Source organism: Tribolium castaneum, chromosome 3 (assembly GCF_031307605.1).
Source record: "Tribolium castaneum strain GA2 chromosome 3, icTriCast1.1, whole genome shotgun sequence".
NCBI classification, from domain to species: domain Eukaryota; kingdom Metazoa; phylum Arthropoda; class Insecta; order Coleoptera; family Tenebrionidae; genus Tribolium; species Tribolium castaneum.
This window is the reverse complement of record NC_087396.1, coordinates 15,700,580-15,728,433: the sequence shown is the minus strand read 5'-3', so window position 1 is coordinate 15,728,433 and position 27,854 is coordinate 15,700,580. Positions and strand designations below refer to the sequence as shown.

Here is a 27,854-nt window from a genome sequence, read left to right as displayed (position 1 = left end):
GTCAATGGGCGATAAGGATTGTCAGTGCACGCCACTGCGTGACCATTTGAGTTTTGTGTTTTTAATTAGTGTAGCCACTTTGCTACGCCACTGCCTTGAACCAAGGGTAATTAAAACGTCAGATTCCTAATGCTTTATACATTTTTATTGAGGAGGAATTTAAAAACACAGTTACATGACATGACGGTGCATTTTCCATTATAACCCTAAGAATCTGTACATACGAGTGACTTTTTTACATCACTACATTTATAAATATTACCTAATATTTACATAAAACGTGTATTTTGTTTGTACAATTAATAACAATAAATTGTACACCTAATGTACAGTCTACACTGCAGTAACCGTGCGCTGTCCGGTCCGCAATTGCACGGATTATTGCAAATTTTGGGGGAAAGAGGAACACCCTGTATATAATACACCACACACACTCTCAACAATCACCGGATTAGTAAGGAACAGGACGAGATATGACCCAAAAATTCGACTATGTATGATTAAGTATCGCTCAATTTTTTATTCACGGTGTCACTACCACGCCCTTGTTTGAAGGGGCAGATAAGTCCCACATTGTTGTTGGTAGTTGTTTTGTTGTCGGTATGCCATGGCCAAGCTGCCGTTGCCCATGCATTGGGCCTGTTGTTGGGGCTGGCAGACGGGGGATTGTTGGGTGCGAGATGTGTCGGACGAGGTCGCTGAAGAGGAGGTCTGGGTGCTCCCCGAGCCGGCGGAGCAGGGCTTCCCGTCTTTGACCAGCACGGGCACGGCCACCCGACGCGGCGAGCTGGAGGACTGAAAGGAAACGCAAATAATTAAACTAAAATTAATCTCACAAACAATAAAACATTTTTTTGTCAATATAATAATTGTTTGCACGTTTCGACTCACTAGTGGTCATCTTCAGGCTATTGAAAAAGTTACACCATGCTTAAATTCACCATTTTAATAAAATACAATTTTGAGAGAGAAGAACCACTTTATTATCTCAACAAAATTCACGTAACCCCTCACAATGGATTCTAACAATTTCATAAAACATTTCCCAAAATTTATTTTTGTTCCGTGTCTTTGCGATCCTTTTAAAACTTAAATTAAAATATGATTGTATCGAAAACTTGGATGAGGAATCAGTTGCCCTTAAAAAAAAAACTCAAAAAATTGCTTTATTTTGGAATTAAAAAAAAGTTTCGTAATTTGCCTCTTCATTTTTAAGAAAAATTACAAAAATTTAAAATTTGTTTACTCAAAAATTAAGGTAACTTTTTCAAGAATAGTTTTACATTATTATTGTCTACAGTCATCTTCACCATAAATAACAATAAACACTGAAACTTTTAACCTGCATTTGAGACAAACTCCGAATCTTTATTTTTTTTTCTGTGTTTGTACTACTGAAGTGCTTCTCTACAATGCTCTGAACTCGGAAATCGCCAACTTTGAGAAATCCTGTAGATGTGATTTATACTAATTTTACAGACATGATAATTGATTCTGATGGAACTTTAAATACAGAGATTTTTTCGATCACCGAATTATACATTGCACCTCAAATCACTCTTAAGTTTTTGAATTATGTTACTTATAGAGATTACAAATAATTTTTGTTCTCCGACTTTCTTGAAGATTTAAAAAAATGATGTAGGATTTAGATATTTTTAATTATAACTTTATAAAATTATTTGTCAAATATGCCCATTTACTCACTAAAAAACTCACAAAAAATATTAACCTTTGTTAAGAAATAAACATATAAACTTATGAAAAAAAAGAGACATAGCTCTAACACAATTTAAACAAACTAAACTTGATGTTGATTGGGAAGCATATCGCCAGCTTCGTAACTTTTGTGTGTCTGAAATTAAAACAGGAAAAGCAACTTTTCTGAATCAAATTAATATAACAATAATAAAATGTTGTAGAAAACATAAAAATATTTGGTTTAAAATCTCCTGAAAACACCCATTTTCCTATAATGCTAAAGTTTAGCAGGCCTTTTTCTGATAAATACGTAACTCACATTCTTGTTTAGAATCTGTATATTTTTCAAAATCTTGGAAACCCACTCTAGTGAAGCCGTTACCAAAAGTAAGTGAACCACAAAATTATAGTGACCTCAGTCCTATTATAATTATTTAATAAATTAGTTTGTTAATGAAGGCGATTAATAAACGAAACTGTTTAAAGCACGAACAAGCGATAGCGAGTGAGTTCCTTTAAAAGTTGAGTTTATTAATTGCCCATTGACAAACGAGTTTATTACCATATTTTTTATACCTTCATCTTTTGTTTGTCCTCGAAGTAAACCATTTAATTTTGTTTTTGAATTCTTAAATTTAAACAATTGTAATATTAATAATAGTATTATAAATAACCAAAAATAATTATGAATTAATAAAGTGTATGACGTTAGTCGTCATTGCTTTTTTTATTTGTATAGAAGAACTGTTTGTTTTTGTTAATTTTTATAATAAATATTCTTCCTTCTTCACAATCGGAGTTCAGAATTTCAGTACAAATGCTTCACTAACCAATATTTTAGATAATATAATCAAAGACCCGGCAGTGGCTTAAATGCTGTATACATATCACTCGACTTTTCGAAGACTTTTGATAAAATTAATCAATCATTGCTTTGTGCTAAACTTAAGTTTCAAAGTTTCAAGGAAAACTCCTTAAAATTCTTTTTTCATTATTTAAATGAGCGGTACCCCAAGGCTCCGTCTTAGGGCCTTTATTGTATCTTTTATTTACTTTCGACATATTAAATTCTGATAACATTCATCCATTCATGCACTTGCTGATGACACCCGACTTGAGTATTCTTCTTTTGCTGTTTTTGTTTTTCATTTTGTATTATTATTTGTATTATTTACATTTTTTCAATAGTGTTCAGAACAGATAGGTATCAATTTTTCCTTTAGTATTACTTAAAAATTATATTATTTTCTTTTCGCATTTATTACTAGTTTTAGTTATTTTTGGTTTATATTTGAAAATTTATGTTTTGTTTTGTTTTGAGAGAGATTTTAAGTATCATGCGACCATTTGAATTTATAATTAGAGTACGCGGTTTTGTGTCTTTAGGATTGAAAAACTAGTAGAAATTGAGGAAAAAAAGTTATTCTAATTGAATTGAATAACAACACATCATTATTTGACCCTATAGCTTGTTCAATTATCACAATCGGCGTTTTCATCGAAGTTAAAAAATTGAAAGAGCCTACTCTAATTATAAATTCAAATGGTCACATGGCAGAATAGCATTGGTTCGACATTGCCTCCTCACATTTTTTTTTAATAAAGGTTATTATTACATATTTTATTGGAAAGCTGGAGAATAAATGTGACGATGTTGTGATTTTTGCCCTTCGAATTAAAATTTGTAAATAAATTCTTGTAAAAATGTTGAAAATTCACTTTTGAGGCAACGTTTTTTCCAACTCGGCCCTTTTCGTCGCCCGCCGCCCCTTAGTTTTTGCCTATCTCGTCGATAAACCGTCCTGCAGACCTCTTGAAAGCACACGCAGCACGCAGAGTTTGAAGTGGCCACGTCACGACCCTCGCCCTTCACTCGAAACCGTCACTCCTGAACTGTATATAACCACCATCCACGGGGTCACCTCTCCCGTTTTTACCCAATTCCGCGTGGATTTTATTGATTGACGAAGCGTCCTCGACAAATTTGTTTCCATTGTCAGCTCATTACAGTTTGATTGCAAGCCCAAATATTGCAAATGATTGAGAGTTGAAAAAATCGTGATGTTGGGTCAAGATGGCGTGATACAGCTCGCGACGGCATTAACAGATCACTCAATCATCGTTAATTCAATCAGATGGCAGATATTAACGTCTCTTCATTCGTCAGCTTCCGACGGAAGTTGATGTTTGTTTTATTGGAGGCTGTCATACGAAATATTAAGTGATTTGGGACGCGGGCCGATGGGCTTTTTCAAGAGTGATGGGTTCGGACATTAACCCAATCAAAAGTTATAGGCTTTTTTTTAGTAACTATAGTCATTATTTTTAAAGTTGCTATAGCTGTCAGCTGTGTTACATACTAATAAACGTTTGTTTACGTAGCGTACTTAAAGACAAAGCGACAAAGCCAAATGTCCGTGGTGAGTAAGCAATAAAATAATAACACCTTTCTAAGAATACAAATTGGCCATTTAGTTACTATTAGAAACTTTACTTGTAGAATGAATGGACGATTTATCATTTCATTCCCAACGAAAAAATTCAAATGTAATGAATTTTCAAAAAAATCTGCATGAAATAGTTGAATTTTTTATTGGTTTTAAAGTTGTCATAAGGGATTCAATTACAAAACAGAAAGCTTATTTTCATTATGATCACAACTATTTTTTTCTACTTTGGCTTCACAAAGTGTTCATTGTGAAACTGAAAGTAGTTTCACAAAGAAAACTTTTGTGCAACTCCTTTTAGTAAATTTTTAGGAGTTGCATTGGCAGTGCTGGGTTAGGTGTCATCAGTCATCACTGTCATCACTGTCAACAGCGTCAAGTTATTGAAAAATCCCGAATAATTAACAAAATTAAGAGGAAACAGTAAACTAAACAAAAACAAACAATAAAAATTAAAAGTAGAAAAAATAGTATACAGGGTGTATCAGAAATATGTGTGTTAATATTAACACTTTTCTATATAATATTTTGTAAAATTCTTCTTTATAATTTTCACTGTTTTCCTCTTTTCTTTTGGGCAAACCAGCCTGTCAGTGTTTAATAATTAATTTGTATTCATAGCAACAATTGTCATTGTTATTTTAAATTGTTTAAATTGTCCGTTTCTATCACAACGAAAATAATTCGACTCTTATTTTTGTACCCATAGGCGGCTACTCAATACAGAATGATCTCTTTTTCTAAATTTTAAGTAAATTTGCGAATTTTTTATTGAAAAATTATAAATTGGAAAAAAATGTTTTATTTGTTGAGCTCTGTTACCTGTTAGCAATAAGACACGTATTTCTGATACACCTGTATTACACTCGTTTTATAAGACTTAATTGTGGCACTCATTTTATTGGAGCACTCCTTTGTCGTGCTTCAAAACCATTCGTGCCACAATAGAACGTCTTATAAAACTTGTATTATAATACACTATTTTCTACTTTGGTTTCACAAAGAGAACTTTTGTGCAACTCCTTTTGGTAAATTTTTAGGAGTTGTATTGGCAAAGCTGGGTTGGGTGTCATCAGTCATCAGCGTCAAGTCGTTTATTGATAAAGCTCGAAGAATTAACAAAATTAAGAGAAAATAGTTAAATTAAACAAAAACAATCAACAAAAATAGAAAGAAGAAAAAATAGTATATTACACTCTTCTTCACTTCACTCCTTCGTCGTGTTCCAAAACCATTCGTGCCATACAACGTCTTATAAAACTCGCATAATAATATACTATTTTCTGCTAGATTCCAAAACTCGTGTTTTTTCGGACTACTTATGTATTTTGTCATAGTCATAGGAGAAAATACATAATTTGAAATCTTGCAAAAATAATGGGTAAATAGCTGGAGCGTATCAATAATATTATTTTTAATAACATGGGCGCAGATGTTGTTATTTTTGCTAATTAATTATTATTGGACTCATTTTGTGGTTGCGCTTGGGCCACGGCTACCAAAACAAGTCCTTGTGAAATTCCCACCGAAAAATCAGACTACGGAAGTCGCTCGCACATAGTCCTTCGACAAACATTACGAAATTTTCCAAATAATGCTTGTCAATCTGTGGTGTTTATCCGTTGATTGTCCGCATTTAAACGTGACTTAATAAGACAAGCTGAAATGAAGCTTTCGAATGGCTTTATTTACTTAAGGATGGTATTTACTGAGCGAGGTAGGAACTGTCCGTGTAGGTGACGTGGTCTGTATTTGTCCAACATCCTCGCTTCGTTATGCCTCTATTTAACTCTGAACGTGTCTTATTTCGATCGAAAAACGAAGGAGATTTCGGCATAGAACATACCCGATGACCTAATGTCAAACTTTTAACAAGCATGGCTGCTGCATCAATATTGATCCAACGCACCTGTCCGGTATTTCTACCGGAGCTCTCGGCTACCGTTCAGTGTCGTCCCCGACATTCCCAATGGAAATATTTTATTTTTGGAAAGGCAAACAAATCGAGGAATTGTGTGTTTGCGAGCGGATACGCAACTTTCCATTCGAAACGTTAATGAGTGGAGGATTAAAAGCAAACATTGAGTTAATTGATGCGCAAGAAGGTCGCGGAGAACCGGCCACGAGCGAAAATTCGAGTTAGAATTTGCATTTCTAATTTCTTGTGATTGGGAGGATAAGCTTTAGGCTCGACCGTGCTTTCATTAAAACCATTTAATTATTATTTATTTATACAGGTGCTGTTGGTAAAAGTAGGAATGCCGTTCCATGAGGCAAAATTGCTCCCAATCTGTTTCCTTTCATTAATTTTAATCTTGTTTATTTATATTGTCAGCTACAGTAGGTACAGCAAAATGAGGAACCCACAAATATTGAAAAAACGCATTAATGTTTTAGCATGATATGCAAGCAGAAACGCCATTAGCTCGAGATATGGCGTCATAAGTATTTTTTTCCACAGATTATCCGAGGCAGGTACTTTGTTATATAGGGTGTATCAGACAAACGTATGTTAATTTCACCACGTAATAAAATTCGACAAATACAATAACTTTACTTTATAACATTTTGCAAAATTCTATTTTTTTTGTGTGTCCAGCCGTCAGTGTTTAATAATTAGGTTATAATCACTAATCACACCAACAATTTTCATTGTTGGTTTAAATTGTTCAAATTATCCGTTTCTATCATAACGAAAATAGCATTAGTTTACAATGTTTTTAACCACTAGATAAAACCAATGTGTATCGATTGAATAATTAAGTATAAATCTGACACTGAAGTCGAAAAAAAAGTTTTTAAATATTCACTATAAAGTATAGGTATTTGACAATTTTTGCAACATCAAAAATGTTACTGACTGCTTCTTCTTTTGTACTATCAGGTCAGTTTATTTTAATGTAGACCGAATAACATATTTTTCTGGCAAACACCATAATACCTCTCTTCATAAGACTTTAACCATGTTGATTGCTTAAGCTTCCCAGATTTTGTTAGGATAATTTCAACACAACTATAGAAAAAATTGTTTGGGCTTAATTTTCATTCACCTGTTGATATTTTAAAGCAAATTAAATATTTATCAATTTGGTAATCACGTCAATAAAGAATTACAAACCACCACAAAAAAGATTGATTCAAAACTTTTGAAAAATTAAAAATGACACGGATTCAGGGCCACGCCAGCCAGGGGTGTTCCGCATCGGGCGGCAAGTCAGGGGGCGGCTTAAAAATTTTCTCAAAAATTCATTTTGGTTATTAGTGTTTTTGATTCGGAAACGTGCTAAAAAGTTAAAAAACAAATATTTTTGAACTAATTTACTGATTTCTCTTTATTTAAAAACTGAATTATTAGTAATAATAATAACTTATTACCTATACCAAATGCGTGTTTTAGCGCTTGAAAAAAACATACTACAAATTTAATTTTTTTTGAGGAAATTTTGTAAAATAAAATTATTGCATTATTGCCTTTAACATAAAACTATCAATATTTCCGACCCATTTAGGTGGTTTTTTGGTTTATTTTTATGGAAATTTTTGCAAAATTTGTATTTTTTTTGGATAAAAAACCTAATTAATGTAATTTTTGAATCAGTTCTGTGATTTTTCAAACTTGCGCAAAAACTGAGTTTTTATGATTAAGCAAACGTATAAGACAAAAATAACACAATTTTCATTCCAATTCATGGTTTGACAAAATTTTTCTAATCTAAATAATTGTGTTTTGAATGAAAAATGTGTTAATATTCATTTTTCAAGTTCGTTCAGCGAAATTTTGCAAAAAATTTGCGATTTCACCTCGAAAACGAAAAATTGCTTAATTTTAACAATCTTTGGTTATTTTTTGTTTTTTTTTGCTAATTTTTGAGAAATTTTGCAAAATAATTGCGTTTCTCTAAAACAAGATAAAACGCTTGACATTTTGTAAAATTCGGTGAGGAATTCTATATTTTTTCAATATTTTTTCTTAACTGAATTAAGAAAAGTTGCACTTTTCCACACTTAAATTAATTATTGATGCTGAAAATTTGAAATTTCTAAACGAATTTTGGAAAACCTTGTGTTTAACTCGTTAGGAAAACAGATTTTTACTATTGATGACGTGTTTTTAACTCGCATTTGTCTCAAATCTAAAGTGAAAAAAAATCACTGTTCACATTTTGTTGCACACTTCCGTGTTTATGTTTATCGAAATTTTTCCAAATACTCGCGTTTCTCGTTAAACAACGTTAAAAAGCAAAAATATTGAAATTTTTAACTCATGGTTTAGTAACTTTTCTTTCTGTTTTAACAAACTCTCACTTAAGCGGTCCAAGAAGCAAAAATAACACCATTTGCGACATAATTCTGTGATGTTTCGGCGTATTTTTAATTAAATTTGGCAAAATAATTGCGTTTCTAATTATTTCTGGCTGAGCAACACATGCTAAAACGCTTGAAAATAAGGAAAAATAAAATCATGTATAGCTGATTTAGTGCCTTTCTGCTCTGTTCTAACAAAGTTTCGCAAAAAAAGACGTTTGAAGTGTTCCAATATATTTTAGTTATCAGTAAGTAAGCAGAAAACTTGGTATAAAAGAAAAAAAATGTAAACTTGGTGTAGTTCGGTACTTTTATTTTTGAACCCATAGGCACGTTTTAATGTTTTCTTTTTTTAAATTTTAAGTAAATTGTCGAAAGTTTTATTGAAAAATTACAAATAATAAAATATTTTATTTGTTGTGCTCTGTTATCTGTTAAAATTAACACAGGTAGTCTGATACACCCTGTATAATAATTCTGCAAATTGTTGAAACGCTTCGGAAAACGCACTTGTCAAATGGTTTAGTGGAATAACACAGTTTGTGGTATTTTTAATAAGTTAAAATTAGAAGAAAATAGGTGGGTTTTTTCACTTTCGCTGCCTCATTTTTTGTGTTTATCTAAACCCCACAATCAGCTTATGCCCACTTCACATCTAAACCTTACACTACCTTCTTTGATGCTTTACTGAAGGGTAAACGTTCCATTTTTGTTGTTATAGGATTAGAAACCCTGAACTTTCCTTACCTGATTATGTTGGTTTTGTTCGGCCATCGCCTTTTCTTTGGCTTGTCTTTTGCACTTGTACCGGTGGTTCTGGAACCAGATTTTCACCTGCAACAACAAAATCATCGCTTGAAAAAAAAACCGCTAATCAAACACCGATCTGGCTTTCTCCATATGCCCGTCTTATTTCAAACCAGTAGCAGCAGAGTATGTCAACAAGGTGAAGAGTTCTTGATTAGGAAGCTGTGTTCGTCGCGAGTGTTTAGACATTAATTACTCCTTGTGAGAGCCTGATGGCCACTCGTGCAAGACGCGACCATGTGTGAGGCGCGATGGACCTTTCACGACTTCATTTTTTATTCTTTTTGAAAGCTGATTAACGAGACAGATTTTTGCAGGCGATTGTTGTTTGTAAATATTCGTTTCTATGATTCATAAACAGGAAATAAATTTTAAAGAATCTAACCCTCCTCGGGCCGCATAAAAGAATAAATTCTTTTCCAATTATGGGATCATACGTGAGGTTCGGTAGTCGAGCACTTGTCGGTGACTGAATGCGCCCATTGGGGCGGATGCACATCGCACCCACATCAACCCTCAATTACCCGCGCTAACGACCAACGATCTCGACAGGGACCGGTTTGCTTCTTGAGATTCTTATAATTAAATTGGGGACGGTTTTTATTGCGATTAACTTGAATGGGGAGTGTTGGAAAAGTACTTTTATTGGAAATTAGGGGTAAATTCTCACGCACCAGGTGATCCCATCGCAGATGATGTGTTGACAGTTTAAGCGATATAATCCCGGATTAATACGAGCCGCCTCCCCTGTTTGCCCGGATTATAACTGTATTAAACTAGGATTATGGTAATTAACCGCCGGTTAAGAAATAATAACTGTTATGATGTACGCACGGTTGCCCCATATTATAATCTCAAAAAATAATAAAGTTTAGAACTCGAGTTAGGTTATTACTTGGGGATGAAGTCGCTATGTAAACAAATAGGGTTTTGTAGCGATTTTTATTATAGTCAGTTTCGTATTATTATTAATTCTAGCTAATACATTTAAATGGCAAATTGCTTTCTGCGAGTTTGCTTACGATCCCCTTCAAGCGTTGAACCTTCTCCTGGGATGCACGTCCCACGGTAATTTAATTATGACCCGTTTCGTAATTAAATTGTAATTAATTGGCAAAGCGGAGCGAGCGCATGCTTTCATCAAATAAAACGCGGACGGTATGTATTTATATTTTTTTCGTTGGATGCAATGGCGACAGCTGGTTTCCACAATACGCACTTGAAAGTTTGGTCGATGAAAACCACCCCATCGGACGCGGCTGCGGTAATTCAGTTTGGTAGTAACTGGCTGTTTAGAAATGGCCCCGGGGGTGATTGTAACGCAATCATGTATGTATAGAACGGACGACGTCCCCAATTTGCTACATACACATAAAACACCGGATCGGGATAAAAGAGACAACTCCCTCCGGTTGTGAAAGGAGGAAGTGTCATGGTTGCCAACTGATGCGACAAATCTATCTGATGGCTGATGGTAATCGGCTAACGCCGGTTGATAATGTGTTGGTCGTGGGTTTTTTGGTGTAGGGAGGAGCTTTGATGGGTAATTTAGTGGAAAAAATATGGATGATGCTGTTGTTAATCTTAGTTCAGTTTTTTAAACAAGTTCTACCTACCTACCCAAAATTTGGAAAACAAACAAATGAGTAAATCAAAAATATTCTAAAGTTGAGTCCTCTAACAATGGTTCTGAATGTACGATAATTTATTAAAATTTTCCTTGAACGCACATTTTTTGGTATTTAATTATAGCTTATTATGGATTTTTAACCTTGTAAAAAATGTGATTTCAAAAATTATGCTACCTAATTTTTATCCAAATAAAATAAATAAAATAAAATAAAAATAAATAGAATGTATCTTTATTTCTACAGCGTGTGAGACAATTGTGGTGTATTTTAGTTTTTTTAGATGAAACCGAAAATACTAAAATGATACTCCGTTTGCTTTGCATTATAATACTTAATTCGAGCAAAATTAACTAAGAGCATGTCTATACAGCGTGTCTGTTTTTCGAGTTCCACTGTGGGGATTTCTGTTATTATAAGAGTTTAGTGAATTTTTATGCTGCAAAATTATCTGAAAGAAAATTTGATATACCTATCATTTTCAAGCGAAAACTAAAAGAAATACATTACGTTTTTAAGTTTAAGTTTAAGTTTAAGTTTAACACTTTCTTGAAGTTCTTATAAGGAATCTAAATCTCACTTCGTATATTCCAAGGCGCTTTTGATCAACACTCCACTTTGGATTTTCTTATGGACTTCATATTCGCTTTTTATACTTTTGAAAAGTGTTTTTATTCCTTTATGGTTGTCTACCATAAAAGTCTTGTAATTTCTTCTATGTACAATGTATTATTATCCTATTTTTCTGTCGTACGAATATATATAATAGTCGTATAATATATATAATAATATATATATATATATATATATATATATATATATATATAATAATATGTATAATATATAATGTCGTATAATATAATATAATATAATAGATTACAACGATGTTTTACTCGTACATGATAGGATCAATATGCTAATCAAAATTTTAAAAAAACACTTCTGCGAAGAGTGCTTTGGAAAAACTAGATTTGGAAAGTTTAATTAAATTTTGAACAAAAACTTCACATTTCCGTCAAGCTTACTTATTTCAAAAACTAAACGACACTAGAAAATAGAAGTTTATTCTTCGCAAAAAAACAAAACAAATTTATACAAATTCTCCTCGTATATTTAGTAGAAATTTTGTATGTGAAACAATATTTTTGGCGTTTTTTTCAAAGCACTTTTATTATTATGTGATACATCGTTGTAATCAGAAAGACTTTCCAAAAATACAAGTATCGCATATGGCGTCTATAAAACAAAAACAAAGTTGAGTGTTATAATTTTAACATCAAAAACGCATTGGAAAAGGCTATGACAGACAGATTCCTTGTAAAAAATTGTCTTTTTCAGCTTTTGAATTATTAAAATATACGAAAATTCGTATTTTTGTTTTTTTTTTCAAGCGAAAACCAAAAGAACTAGACGTTTTAACAAACAAGTTTTTGAGACACTCTTTTACAAGAAATCTAAATCTGTCACCGAATTTTCCGAGGTGTTCTTGATGTCAGCGGTGCAATGCTCAATTTTGGTTTTTCTTATGAACGCAAAATTTGATTTTTGTTTGTAAAGTCTTTTTTTTTTAAATGCAACGATGTATCACAATCATATATCATAATGGAATCTTACAAATTCATCAAAATTAAGAAAAAAGTTGTTTTTTTTTGCTCTAATTTAATCGACTTCGGGTTTATCTCTTATAATAGTTCAAATCCTCATTGGAAGCTTGAAAAAATAAACACCCAATTTCTGCAAATTTAGAAGCAATTATTTTTAAATATTAATTTAAGTAGGGGTCTGCAGATGAGGCCTTAATATAGGCTATAAATTTATAAAAGTCAGTTTCTGAATTTTCATGATGCAGTTGTCTTCTTTTTTTATAACTAATTTTATGATGGACTTAGATAAATAGTCAATACTATATCAGCAGATTTTTTTTTACCGGAATAAAAGATGCTTAAAATGTTCTTCTTACCTAAGTGGATCTTTAGGTATCATAAAAAAAACTTGTGTACTGTAGTTAAAGTTATAGGTACCTAATAGATAGATAGTGGTACCTACTATTCGAAATTTGACTATTTTTGACATTTAACTTCAGTAGATGTCTTGGTTTTCTAAAGTGATGTCATTAGAAATGGTAGGCAAATTTAAAGAAGAATTAAGTATGGGTGTATATTTCGTGATTAGAACTTAAAACGACGATCATCTCAAAGGTATAGGTGCAGTAGGTATTAGGTATTAGATATATTGCTTTTATTTTTATTTTGTACTCATAGCTTTTAGATAACTATTGCCCAGTTACCTCCAGCGTTACCTCCAGTTACCTCCCACACTATGGTGTTTTTTACTTTGCAACAATAGTTAGGGACATTTAATAGGTTGGTATTGATATGGAAACGATAATTTTCTTATGATATGTGACAGTTCATGTCAATTTGATGATTGTTTGACCTGTTACTAACCCATCAGCAATAAGAAGTAAGTTATCAAAAAAATATTTTTTTTTGAGATATTTGGTACAAAAAATATTGTACCTACCTATAACTTGTTTGGAAATCAACTTCCCATATTGGCACTTTGTGCAACCCTCGCCGAACTCGTGCCGCAAACAAAGTGCTCATGTGGGAATGTATTTTCAAAACACTTTAAGTAAATAACTGTTTTCACCTTGCTAGTAAATGGCATTGTATACCTATAGGTTAATGTTTAAAGTTTATGGAAAAACCAAGTAAACGATAAGTTACGAGGAGAGACGTAGGTATAGGAAATATTTTACGGACTTATACAGTAGAAACATTATTACTTATAGGTAGAAACAGACCTGTAATGTAATGTTTCACGGACTTGTATAAAAGCAATTGTCTTTATTAAAAAAATAAAAAATTGATATGTGAAGGGAAAATAAAAGTTTATACGCGACACTCTTTACTGGGCTATCGCTATTCGCTCGCCTCACAAACGCTCGCCCGTGCCTAAAGATTAGGTAATTTAGAACTAAATATTTAAAAAATGATCACTTTGTATATCTATGTGTTACGACAAAAATCATAATAATTTAGTGTTTCATGTAATTAATTTAATATTTAGGTAGTAATAGGTACACTTTTTGCATTTAAAAGTTTGAACTAAAAAAGCTGCTGCGCTCGATCTCACATGAAAGAATCCTTAAGCGAAATTTAATTCAAAAATAATAGTCTGCCTCACCTACTTGTAGATCATGTCGGACTACTTAACCTTGTTCTGCTAAACGTGTCAAAATATTTACATACCTGCTATAGATATACTTTTTTATTTTTTGCTTTAAGTAATAGGAAATTTTTAATATTTTACACTTTTACTAACTTATTCGTGCATTAATAAACGTAAAATCTAAAACTAACCTGGGTAGGCGTGAGATGAATCAACGAGGCCAGATGCTCCCTTTCGGGGGCTGACAGATACTTCTGCTGCTTGAACCTCCTCTCGAGCTCGTAAACCTGCAAACACAGTCACTGCACATTTCCGAGGGATTTTTCCCATTATGGATAGAAATGAGGAAAAGTATCGCGCCACCGACGCCAATATAATATTTTAAGTCCTGATGGAATCTATAGTTTGATAGGCCACTCGAGGCCTCCGAGGGGTGGGGACTGGGCATGAGGCCTACCTGTGCTTGCGTGAAGAGGACCCGCCTCTTCCGCCGTTGGGCCAAGGGGAACTGCATGGGCTTGGAGTCGGGCATGGCGCAGGCGCCCAGGCCCGGCATGCCGGTGTTCAGCCCGTGACCCATGTTCGCCGAGGCTGCAGAGCTGCCCATTAAGCGGGAAACTGAAAAAAAAACAAAAATTGTGCTTATTTGAAGAGTGAAATTCACAATAATTAACAAAAATGTTCTGATGTTAAGAGAGCATCTCTCACACCGGAATTAAAGTTTATGATTTGAGAAATTTAATTAAGAGGATGGGGTAGTAAGAAAGCTAAAATCCACAAAATTTCTCTAAAAATTCTATTTCTCGCTGTAATTTAATCTATTCTTGTTCCCAATTACACATTTGTATTTTTTTTGAACCTATTCAAATTTGTATCCATTTTTTTTTAACTATACAGAGTGGTCCACAACTGTCTGCCCATCAGCGGGAATATACCATGTGATCATTTTTTTTCTAACTTGTGTGAAAATGTTGATTAGGACAATAATTCATCAAGCTAAAGGGTTAAATAATAAAATTTCGAACGGTAGTATTTAATTAGAATACATTTTTTCCCTCAGTTTGCACTAGTTTATCAATCACAAAGAAAAAATACCGTCTGTTCTAATTATAAATTCAAATGACCGCATGGCAATGGAAATTGCAAATATGCAAAAAATAGGGTTTTTTTGTTTTTTTTTTTTTGGTAGATAGGTATTAAAGCTCTTAAAGGGTTTTTGTTTTGTTTCCAAAAGATCTTTCAATTTTGATTCAAAAATAGTGAAAAGTTTTTATCTGAACTCTACAGGCAAAACATTAAAAAAATGATCGCATTTTCTTTAACTATAAATGAAACGTTAGAAAAATTTGGAAAAAGGAATTCTTAAATAAGTATGTTACTTATTTCAAAAAATTTCTTAACGACAACTTGATGAATTACGAGCAAATTACATTCCTTTACCTAGAGTTATGACGAAGTCAGAAAATCGCTTATTTTGCTAAATGACGAAATAAAGCTATAAGGGCTCCTATACACGCTCCGGTTTTTACTCCGGCATACCTGTACAGGTCCAAACTGTACGGACAAGCCGGAACAAAGTAACTGCCTACACACGCTCCAGTTTATGAGCCATTAATGTGCTCAATTTTTGAAAAAATAACACTTGATGGTGCTTTTTGAAAAGAGCTTTCAATATTGTTTATTTTGTACACAATGATTTTTTAATCCCACTGGGTTCAACCTCTCTCTTTATTTAATTTCGATTTTGTAGGTTTAGGATTTCTTATTTTTGTTGCTGTATCCGTTGTTTGTAGGTACTTTCCATATTCTTTATCCAACTCAAAAATATTATTAAAAATTCTTTAGATTAATTTTTAGCGTCCATATCTTTATTTATACTCAGAAAAAACTGAGTTTTTGGCCTAAATCACCTACACCCGTTTATTTCACGAGTGGATTTTTAATCCACGAAAGCTAAAGAGTGGTTTATCATCCACGCGGTAAGGTAAAATAAGGAAATGAACCGATTTACACGTAAATTAGTTTAATACAACATTTAGTCTTCGAATTAGACTCAACAAGGGTTAAAATTGCTTAAAATCTGTTCAAAATAATCTAACGTTTCACGAATTGATTAAGAAATGCCAAACGTTGTTAAAACTTCCATACACAGGAAAAAACAGTAAATTTTGACAGTGCCAAAGAATAAAGACATTTAAACATGCATTAGAATGACATAACAAATAATAAGAAAAGATTTTCGCAGTAAATATACGCATATTAAGTGGGTTATAAGTGGCGAGCAAAAAATTTCAGGCACTTTTGGCATTTTTCATAGGGAATTACACACGTTTATGCCAGTGAATTGTCAAAGGTGACTCGAAATTTTTGCTTGCCACCGTATGTCAAATTACATTTTTGTAAAAAAAATGTTTAATGAATTTAATTATTAATTTAATTAGTGCATATATAGGGTGTTCGCGGAGTTGAGGCATTCCTTTAAACACGAGATACTATGCATTATTCTTAAGAGTTTTTAGCCTAAATCGTCTAAATAAATTGTTTTTAATAACTGAGATATTTTTTAGGTTTTCAAAAATTTTGAGTCCGGTTCTGTTTAACTGCGTTTTAAAATAATCTGTACTTCATTATTGTGGATATCAGATTTTTAATGTTACTTTTTTTCTTATTTTTTCATAGGGGAGAGTGGGGCTGAAAGTTCCGATTTTTAAAAAATACAAAAGTAAAGTCCAAAATTTGGTAACTTCTAGCCCTGCTCTCCCCTACTCTAAGTATACGCTCTGAATGCCGGAGCTGCATTTTGATAGGATTGTCCTTACAATTGTATTAAATCTGTAAGATTGTGTTATCATTGTAATAGTAGAGCCTCTCCTACTAATTACCTAGATGACAATTGTTTGACAACAGTTTTTTTTAATTACGTCAATGTTTGTTTGATTTTTTGGTCTGAACAGGGTCGGCTTCCAAAATTAAAAAAAAACAAAATATTGTAGGTATCTTCATTGTATACTAATGTGTTTTAGGCTAAAACTCTTAAGAACACCTCTTAAAAGGAACGCTTCAACTTTGCGAATTTTGGATATTTCGACCTATATTTTGCTGGCAACTAACTATTTGAATTATTTATTATCAAAATTTGATATTGATATATCTATATTGTTTTTTGACTTTTAGGTAGTACTAAATTTTAGATGCCAGTCTCGGTAATTTATGCAAAACGTCCTCCAACTAACTAGTAGCAATAAGCTACTAAATTAGGTATTATTATTATTGTTGAGTTAAAAATAAGGAAAGATAAGTAGTAAATAAAAAACAACCATAATTTACGAAATGACTTTGTCTAAGTAGATACTGCTGCATTTTAATTATATGGTCGCTGAAAGGAAAGCACTACGTGAATGTCAAATGATTTTATTAAAGAACTCAAAACTAAGGTGAACTGAAGAGTTTAGAAATTCATTTTAGTTCATCAGACCACCTCCATATCACCGAAATTTCCTTTTTCAAAACTTTTGACACTCCGCATTCCGACCATCATCTCAAAACCATTCAAGCCTCATAAATAACTGAAACAAAATTTGAAAGGCCATCATCATCTGCTGTCTTACATGCCACCGCCAGTCCATATTTACCCAAGACACCCCTCTTATTCCACACTCGTAATATGAAATGGACACAGGGGCATTTTCAGAATAAATATTTATTCAAGGCACGCACATTCTTCGCAAAATCGATCTGCAAGGGTGTCAGAAACACCCTCCTCTCCTCGCACAATACTCCCGATTCATACTTTCACACGCTCTTTAATTCAACAAATTCCACATTTGATTTATGTATTTTTAAGCAAGCGATAATTAACGCATCCCTCCGCCTCTACCCTCGCCAGCTACTGTATTGTCATTGGATTTGAAGTGCTCTGTCAACATAGCGAGCTTAGTGTATTTGCTGGGCTGTCAGTTAGTTACTGCCATCCTAATAGCACATCCATGCATGGATGGTGTAAGTGTATACCTATATACGTGTACGTTTGTGTATTTTCGAGCCCACTCCGAGCAGAGTTATTGCTTCCAGAGGCTCTGTTTGCTTACACGTCTTCTGAAATAATGCGAGGACAATAACGGTTGCACCGCGCGCTGGTATTTTTCAGGTTTAATTAACGAAAGCGATTTGGGAGTAACAATGGGGTTATTATTTTGCGGTAAATACCTGGAGTGGGGTTTGTTTGCGAGGGTCAGAATGAGGGAGGGCGCGCTTGAATTGCGGGTGCATCATCAATCAAAATTTGCCAGACTGGCTTTGGCAAACCGTGTAAAGAGCGGAAAACATATCGAATTCAATTATGTAACTATTTAATTTTGTTCGATTTGTATTATGAGGGTGCGAATGAAAAAAAAAATAATGTAATTACTATACATAGGTAATATAAAGAAATATAACAAAAAAGGAGGTGTGTACCTAATACCTACACTTCTATCCTACTTGTGGTTACATCAAAATTTTGGGTAGGAAGAGGCTACCAAAAATAATATTTACTGGAAAAAACCAGGTTTAGGGTTGCTATTGTACGGTCACCGTCAATCGAACTTTTGGAAAATGTGTGCATAAACTGTTTATGATATACAGCGTGTTAGGGAATAATAATAGCACCCCATACACAAGCGAATAATCTGCCATATCTGATACGAGGCGAGCCAAACATATCTATATGTTAATGGACAACCATGAGCCCGATATGGCTCAAAAAAAAAAATTCGTACGAATCCATTCTGCAAGTTTTTGCATCAGAAATATAGAATTTTTCTCTCCTAACGAACGAATTTGATCTTCGAATTGAATATAAAGATCTGATACGCGGACTTAGTATGTTAGTTAGTGGATCTGATCCGTCGGATAAATAGCTTGTGTATGGGGCTCTATAAGTGTATGAGCCACCCAGTGGCTCTCAACAGGTCGGTTAATAAAAATGTTTGAAGAAAGTACGCATTTTTTGGAAAAATTATACAAGGGTTTTTAACTCGTCATGACAAATTACCAAACGAAATATTGTTAAGCCATTCCCTAACACCCTGTACGTTTATAGTTTAGCGATCAAGTAAAAATTCCATTATGACTTAAGTGTAGGATTTTTATTTATTCTTTAAAATAGTCATTTTTTTGAGATAAATAAAAAACAATTAAAGAATAAACAAGAATGAAATTTTTTATTTATTTTATCGGAAACGGTGGAATGGCATTTTATCCATGGATTACATCGTGGTAAAATGAAATTTTCTCGTCTAGAGAAATAAAGTTTACAACCATTTATTGTTTTTCTGGTTTTGATGTTTTGTTCATTATTGATATTTGACGTTTATGATTGTTAATGAAAATAACTCAGTAATTCAATCGAAATAATGGAGGATGGAATGAAATTTTATATTCTAAATGACGATAAAATTCATCATTATCTTTTCAAGCGTTTCAGCTTTTGCTTTGGTATACAATAGCCTGCCATTTTGCAGACTATTTCTTGAACAAAATTTACTAAAACAATCTTTGCTTTGTGGAAAATAAAGAAAAATAATAATTTAGTTGTAATTTGTCGTCACTTTGATGCTTTAATAGGCATCTTTAAGCACGGAACGTTATCAAGTGCGATGTTATAATAAGTAGTAATTATTTGACGGAATATTTTACGAAAATTTTTTGGTTGACAAGAAGCAAATTCTGGACCTTATTTTTGCCAATTTTATAAATTTCAGGGGGCTTTTATGCAAGATTACCTTCATTATCATCTATACTCTCAATTTTTGACATTGAATTTGCTTAAAACAAAGTTTTTACAATTTTTCACTTTCAAAATTGAGACATTACTAACTTTCACAAAATTCTTTAAGGGACGTTTTTACAATTGCCGGATAATTTTATCTTGGGGATAAATTTTGAAAAATACATTGTGACAATTATAACTAAATATAGTAATTATACCACTAATAACTTATCCGGAGTTTATCTGGCAATTATAAAATCTACCCTAAATAGACTAAAGCAACGATTTTTGCTAAATATGCCCCCTATATTACAAAAAATAGTATAAAAAATATTTTCGATATTTTAAATTTAAAACCACTCTCTAAGATAAAAAAATATCGTCTTGTACTTATTATAAATATTATTGTATACCTACTTAATGAATAAAGAAAAAATTCAAACCTTGAATGTCGCAACAATGGCAGTTTTATTGGCAGCCTGATGATGCCAACATCATGGTTGTCGAAACACGTGACGGTGTTAAAAAAAGTTTTGGTGTGTCTAGGAGTTTCTCACAATTTTTTCCTATATGAGCTTTATGCTTTATTAACGAGGCAAGCTTTGTTTTATTGTAATCTATAGCAAACAACATTTCCATAAATAAATTATACTGACAATATGTAGTAAATTTCATCTCAGAAAAATTAAAACGTTCTCAGTAGGAAAATAAATTAATGATCAGCAATGTTTCTTTATGGTGACAGAATATATATAGTAGCAGGTATATTAAGAGAATCTACAATCAATGCGAAGGAAAATAGTAAGACCATTTAAAAAAAAACAACTAATATTCCTGATGTAAACAAATACCTACGTATTGATGCCTTTCGCCAATGGTGCTTGTTAATTTTACAATACACTTAGATAAACTCATCCTGATAATTTATTTGTGGTATAATTTGATTACTAAAGTTTACAGTATTTTCAACAATATGAAAATATTTTAAAAAACGATTGTGAAAAAAAATATTTTTCATAGCCTCGTAAAGATTTCTCCCTAAATTTGCCTTGTATTTTATTTTTTCCCAAATTTTTAAATCACTACGTTAATGAGAGCAAGTAAATTAAAGCTCGGTTTAAAATTTCAAATTATTTATCGATAATATTATATTTTAGTCCACTAACGCAATTTATTCTAAAAATTCTTATTTTTTCTCTTATTTCCCACAAAGCAAAGATTGTTTTAGTAAATTTTGTTCAAGAAATAGTTTGCAAAATGCTCCTGGTGTAGGTATAACAAAGTGTTTCAATTTTGTCTCGTGCATTTTGTGATCCACTCCACTAAATTGTCGACAGTTTGGCATGCACTAGGGATATTACCTGCTATTGCAAATCTATTTTTTTTTGTTTGAAGTTGATGAGAGGCCGATAACTAGAAAAAAATATGTTTATCTATTTCAGCTCTAAAAAATTCTCCGGAAATTACAGTGATTTTTATAATCTATGACAACGCCATTGTATTCAAACAAATTCCTATGATTCCAAATTAATTCCGATAATTCCGACAATTTAATGTTATTTTGAAAAGTTCTATTCATACCCGAAAATGTTAAAAATTAAATAAAAAAAAGTTTTGGAACTAAGGCGCTACATTTGCAACGACTTAAAAAATTTCAATATTTCGTACCAAATAAATAAAAAGAAAATAAACAGAACTTTTCAATTAGGATTTTACGAGAAGGTACTACACAAAATTTATATCAAAAAGTGAAATCTGTCAAAACTAAACCAAGAATCATTTTATTTTCAAATAGAAGCAGCAAAACTAATGTATTTTTTTCATTGTTTAACAACAGATTTTTATTTAAAATATTTTTGTTTTTAAATTGGGATTCAACATCTTATTATTAGAATGCCCAAATATTTGCTAGGCTATAAATTGATTAACTTTCTCATGAAGAGTTGCTTAGGTTCTTGTCAGAATTACCAAAAATCTATGTTTTTGGTCAAATTAGATTGTTCTGAGCGTGATTTTGCTCGTATTGTACTCTTTTCCGAGTACCTCATCTCTGATTACAATTGCTTTTCTAGCTTAATTCAAAGGAATTCTAGAGTGATTCAAGTATTTAATTCATAATAAAATAATTAATTCTAGTAATTCAATTAAACTGCAAATATTTGAACAACTAGTACTTAATTATAAATATGGTATACAAAAAATAATAAAATAGACGGCTTAAATGTACCAAGTCTGGGAAGATCAAATATTTAAAGGTAGAATCCTCGCTGTTTAATAAAGAAAATTCACATTTGCCGGCATTCGCAATTTGATCTTTATAAAGAAAAAAACGCGTAATCCTCAGTCCCCATCGCTTCCTTCCGCCCCTAATATTCCGTAACACGATCATAAACAACATTACACGAATATCGGTATGCAAACAGGAACAGGAAGATGATTGATGTCGATGCGACGGGAAACCGCCGGAGGAAATACGGGACCCGCTGCAACCCAATCCTCCATCTCCTGCTCTCCTCACAGGTCAGCACTTTTAATTGGTCAATAAAACCGAAGAAGTTACACATTCACACACCATATCGGGTTACTAAGACCGCGAGGGTGCTAATACCTCCGCATTCTGCCGGGGCACGCTACCCAGATCACGTTACCAAAGCCTCACATTTTACCACCATTTAGGCATTCCAAGTTTAAGTGGGCCTATCGATTACCCCATATCGCTTACATTGCCGGTAATGGGTGGGAATTGTGGCGTGCGTGGCAAAAATCTCGACTTACTTGCAAATCGGGGGTCTGCTGCCGAGCTTTGGTACCATCCTGATGAATAGTGGGGGGTGAGACCTAGGTTTTCGGACACTGGGCAGTATTGGCCACCGCCGAACTGCCCCATTACGGGATAACTGCTGTTCATGCTGCAGCCGCCGCCTCCGGGAGTGCCACCGGCTCCGGGGGAGTTGTTGATACTACTTCCGCTGGATGTAGACCTGGAAAAATCACACGAAATTTTTCAAACACAATTTAATTTTTTACCTACGTATTTGTTACACAGCTAAGATTTCGCTAGAATTTTTCATATTCTTAAAAATTTGTTGACGTCAGTGGCATACGGTGAAACTTGAAGGAAAAAAATAATACAATAACTGAAATGTAATTTGAATCAATTGTTGTTTTTTTTTAATATTAGTATTTATAGGTATTATTACAACACTATAATTTATACTCGTATTAAACAAAATATCTTTGATACTTATAGTGTTAAGGTTTTGTTCGGTTTTCGGGATAATTTTCATATATTTGGTAATGAATATGTGGGTGGTAAATTCTTTTGACATTAATAAACACACAGGATCTGTTATACTGTGTTATCTGTATAACAACTCTAAAAAAAACTATAGCGTTTGACTTAAAAAACTTGAACTGAATTCGAACGTAATCAAAAGAGCAGTTATAATTACATATTTATTGATGTAAACATCGTTTCAAAGATTTCTACAACACTGTCATTACTTCGATTGATGACCGCACGCCACTGATGGATGGATACATTGAAGGAGCAGGAGGCAGGACATTATTGACAAGATACAGTTGTAATTTAGGATCTTGGTTACAATTTTAAACCACTCTAAAAATTTCAATTTTTACGAAACGGGAACAATCTTGTAACATTAAAGTTTTATAAATCATATTTTTCTTTTTTTAATGAAATAAATTGGCATTTTCAAAGTTTAAATTTTTTTTTGCTTTTTAATAATAATTACCTACTTGTATTAGCTATTCAATAATAAATAGAGCGATGTCTTGTAGAAAAAATTTTCTGGACTGATGGGTAACAATTTTTTTGTAAAAGAATTAGAATCACTATGTGAATTACTTTTAAATTTTTTATTCGAAAAGCTGTATTAGAGAAGGACATTTAAATATGCAGTTCTGCAACAATTCTTAAAACTGACTAAATTATTATTAAATTAAATTATTAAATTATTATTATTATTAATTGATGGGTGGCTCGAGAAATATCAGGAGAAATATCAATCATCGAAAAAAAAAGAAGTCATAAAGATATCAAGTTTTCAAATTATGTACCAACACATTAACTGGGTTTATAGATACCTACAGATATTTTTAATGATATTTTTGAGTTTATGGTACATATTTTATCGTTTTTAGAATAAAAACAAAAGCTTCTTGTAGTGTTTAATAATTATAAGCGGGTTATACCTATAGTTACCATAAAAATATACACATATACAGAGTTCTATCTAACGAGGTATACGACAAAATCTTTTGAGTAATTATTCTTCCATCAAGCAAAACTGATGTTCACGTTATACCTAGTATGTTTACAAATTACAAGTTACAACTTTTTGAATGTGAATAATGAGAACAAGAAAAAAAAACGCATAAACATGAAGTACCGTATAATTGATTATACAAAATTATAACATAAGATCGAAAATATACTCAATTAGAGCAAGCCTTGAAAGTGCAGTGTAACTTTAGCCACATTATATGTTGTGTAAAACCAATATAAGACAACATATCTTTAAAAGTGCGACCGTAAATAAACGGTAAAATGTGGCTAAAGTGTAAATAAACGGCTAAAATATGGCTGAAGTTCTGCAGGCACAGATTGCTCTAATTGTGTATATTTCCGATCTTATGTTATAAAACTGATAAGTAGCAAATAAGTTTCAAATTTCGATTTCCTACGAAAAAAATTAAATACTTAGGAACCAAAGTTGTTCCAGAACCCAGATATACCCAGAGTGTTAGGGAATGGTTTAACAAAAGTTTGGAGGTAGATGGAGAATGGTAAAACGAATCGATCAAGTAAAATTTGTGTAAATCGAAAATTCTTAGTTTTTCTAAAAATCGCTTTAAATTTATGGTTCCAAATTTTGAAAACCGCTGAACTTGCATAAAAAAATTAAGACAAAGTAAATTAATTTTGTAATTTTCTAAAAATTAAGTTAAGTCTGGACAGCTGGAATTAATATTTCGGTTGCATCTAACAACATTTCAAAAATAATCCATAACTGACTCATGCTGTATACCTACTTGTAATTTTTTTACTTAAAGTGTATCTATCGAATATTAAAATTATGTTTAAAAATTGCTTAAGGTATGCAGAAAAATACAAAAAAAATGTTTAGGTAAGGTACCTATCTGTGAAGATGAAAAATGATTTTGACATGTCTAGCGTAATTGTTTTTACATAATCTACCAGAATTGCGTTTTTGATGTCAGGATTTATAGAAAGCTCAGTTAAAATTTATTTTGTTGTAAAAAGTTAACAACGCGAATGGACCAATCAAATTGGTTAAATATGGTCACGTGATGAGTTAATCACGCATTTAATTGCGAATTAAATTAATGACGCTTTTGTAAACTGGTCCTAAGAGTCCTATTCTTGACTATACGAAATGGTGAGATGTGAGATGAGATGCATATGAAATGTATTAATTATACTTACACATCTCATCTCACATCTCACCATTCTATTGCTAAATCACTGTGTGAAATTTGGCATTTTTCGCATTGCTCTCTGCAACTTTTCTCTTATAAAAAATATGTCAGAGTCCATAAAATACCCAAAAACAGCCAAAAAACGACTATCAGAAATTCATGTCATTTCCTAGTAATTCTTTCAATAAAAATTAAAGACTTTTTAAACTCGGATTTAGCACCGTAAAAACTTAATAAGTATAAAAATATACTAACTTATAAAGTTCTACATACATTTTCTTCCGTCTAAAGGATAAAAATATAAAATACAAGGCAAAAGCAAGAAAAATATAATGATTGTTTAAGCTGTTTTTTAAAGACAAAGCTGACTATAATTATTTTTTTGGTAATTCATGTCATTTCATAGTAATTCTTTCAATAAAAATTAAACACTTTTTAAACTTGGATTTAGCACCGTAGAAACTTAATAAGTATAAAAATATACTAACTTATAAAGTTGTACATACATTATCTTCCGTCTAAAGGATAAAAATATAAAATACAAGGCAAAAGCAAGAAAAATACAATGATTGTTTAAGCTTTTTTTTAAAGACAAAGTTGACTATAATTATTTTTTTGGTAATGAGTGATCACTATTTGATTATATCCTTAATAGGCATCTATTACATTGTTATTAGGATCTACTATCTTTTGAAAACACAAAATTGTTATTTTAATTAGCAGATATCTGTCTAATATGTACACTTTTTTGAAAAGAAAGGTTCTGAAAATGAGTGCTGACTCTCTCTTCCTTAAAAAACTGACAAGATCCGTTTCTAGAATCACAACATGAAAATTTTCAAGAAAATTAGAATAATACATTTTGTCGTGATATCTGAACTCAAGCCTTCGGTGTGAACGCTTCATGTAATAATAAAAAATATCATCTACTTATGTTTGTGATAAAAGATGACTATAGTGGTAAATTGTGTTTAAACCAGTGGTTTTTATGTTAATTTTATTTGAACAAGTTATATGCGCGTTGATGATGAACCGTCGGATAAGGTTGAAAAAATGCCAATAAAGTAATAGCAAAATGACATATTTTTTTCGTAAATATTTTTTGAACTATGTGCATTTAATAAAGTGAAATATGCAAATAGTCTTTAAATATTCCGAAATGAGGACGAAAACAAAAATGTTATTGAACATACTTTGTGTTGAACATCTCAGGATCTACGGGTGTGATAAAATATGCACTTGGTTTTTAAGTAGAAATTACAGCACAGCGTGTGTTTTAATGACGGCGTGATGGGTGTAGGTCTTGAGGTCGTACCTGTAGGGCGACGGCGGATTGGCCGCCAACTCCAATTTCCTGTACGACTCCTCGATGGGACTCAAAATATCGGTAACACTGAACGGCGTCGAATGATGCAACTGCTGGAGATGGCTCAAGACTTGCGGTCCACCTTGATGATGATGCTTGGGACTCAAGCTCATAGCCAGCTCGACCCCATTGAGCTCGGGCAGCAACCCATGGAGGTCGCCCCGGTCCGTCACCACGGGCCCTTCCCCGTAGTTGGCAGCTGCAGACATGGACTCCAGGACCGCTGAAGGGCACTCACCCACCGCACTAAACGCCCGTCATCGATTATGCACGAAGAAGTACAAGCGCCCGGCTTCCGGTCGTTCCGATATCCGAATTCAATAAACAAACTGACTAACTATATAAATAAATCAGTGATCGAGCTATAGCACTCTTTAGAGCACTCTTGATGTAAGACTCTTTAACGGCGAAGTGCGCTTAACTTGCCTAAGCGTACTCTTAGAGTGTCCTCAAAGTGTACATGGCACTTCTGTCGGGCCCCGCTGCATTCTGGGTACTCGAAGCGGAAGGTGGGCGGGGACTGCCCGAATCGACCAATCGCACCAAGCCGCACCTTCGTTTGTTTCCAGCTGGGAATCGCCCTCTTACCTAGCGATCTTTCAGAGCGATTTACACGGGAAAAACGGTCTTATGGGGCGAGGTTTTACGGAACAAAGGGGCGGGGACTACTCGAGAGGGGCCGCTCTTCACTTTGATATTGTGTATTTATATCGTTTTATTGGGCATATTGATTTGGGATGGAGCACACTTTTTCTCGCCGTTTTGATTCAGGGACGAAATCCGATGCTACCGAGGAAGTCGAGGAGCAAGATAAGGACCTGAACAAGACGTTAAAACCAAAACTTCCAAAACTAATAACTTACAAACTTATTGTCTTAATAGAATCGCCACAACGAATCTCAAATACCTACGTATTATATCTACCTTCTGTGGTCATAATATCTATATGAATATTTGTATCTAAATGAATTTATCTATGCGAACCTTATGCATACCTATTTATAAATTAAGTATTATGATTTTAATAGCATGCAATGCTTCTTATGGGAAATAATGTTCTTGTATTTTATGATGTCTACTTAAATATTGTAGATACAAAGACAGAAATAAATGTGTATTATGCAGATGACATATAGGAGAGTGCTTATAAACAAACAACTCACTCATTCACTTTCATTTTTTACGAAACAAAGAAGTATCATTAATCAAATATC

The 27,854-nt window shown here is 32.8% G+C and overlaps 1 protein-coding gene across 1 annotated transcript; it reads right to left on the bottom strand.

Annotated features, from left to right (window-relative positions):
- Nucleotides 1–123: 123 nt before the first annotated feature.
- LOC662616 (homeobox protein Nkx-2.1) lies at nt 124–27,110 on the bottom strand. The gene is made up of 6 exons (XM_968702.5): nt 26,590–27,110; nt 22,587–22,792; nt 14,520–14,680; nt 14,254–14,349; nt 9,201–9,287; nt 124–795 (listed from the first exon to the last, which is right to left on the bottom strand). Exons 1-6 carry the CDS (start codon nt 26,847–26,849, stop codon nt 535–537), a joined length of 1,071 nt encoding a protein of 356 aa, XP_973795.3. The 5' UTR covers nt 26,850–27,110; the 3' UTR covers nt 124–534.
- Nucleotides 27,111–27,854: the final 744 nt, after the last annotated feature.

Excerpts from the sequence above, each read along its gene's own strand:
- LOC662616 (XM_968702.5), bottom strand. The coding sequence starts at position 26,849 with ATGTCTGCAGCTGCCAACTACGGGGAAGGGCCCGTGGTGACGGACCGG. Across the intron at positions 14,681-22,586 it reads AGCAGACCCCCGATTTGCAA|TTTCCCGCTTAATGGGCAGC; the intron begins GTAAGTCGAGAT and ends TTTTTTTTTCAG. Across the intron at positions 14,350-14,519 it reads TCCTCTTCACGCAAGCACAG|GTTTACGAGCTCGAGAGGAG; the intron begins GTAGGCCTCATG and ends CTGTGTTTGCAG.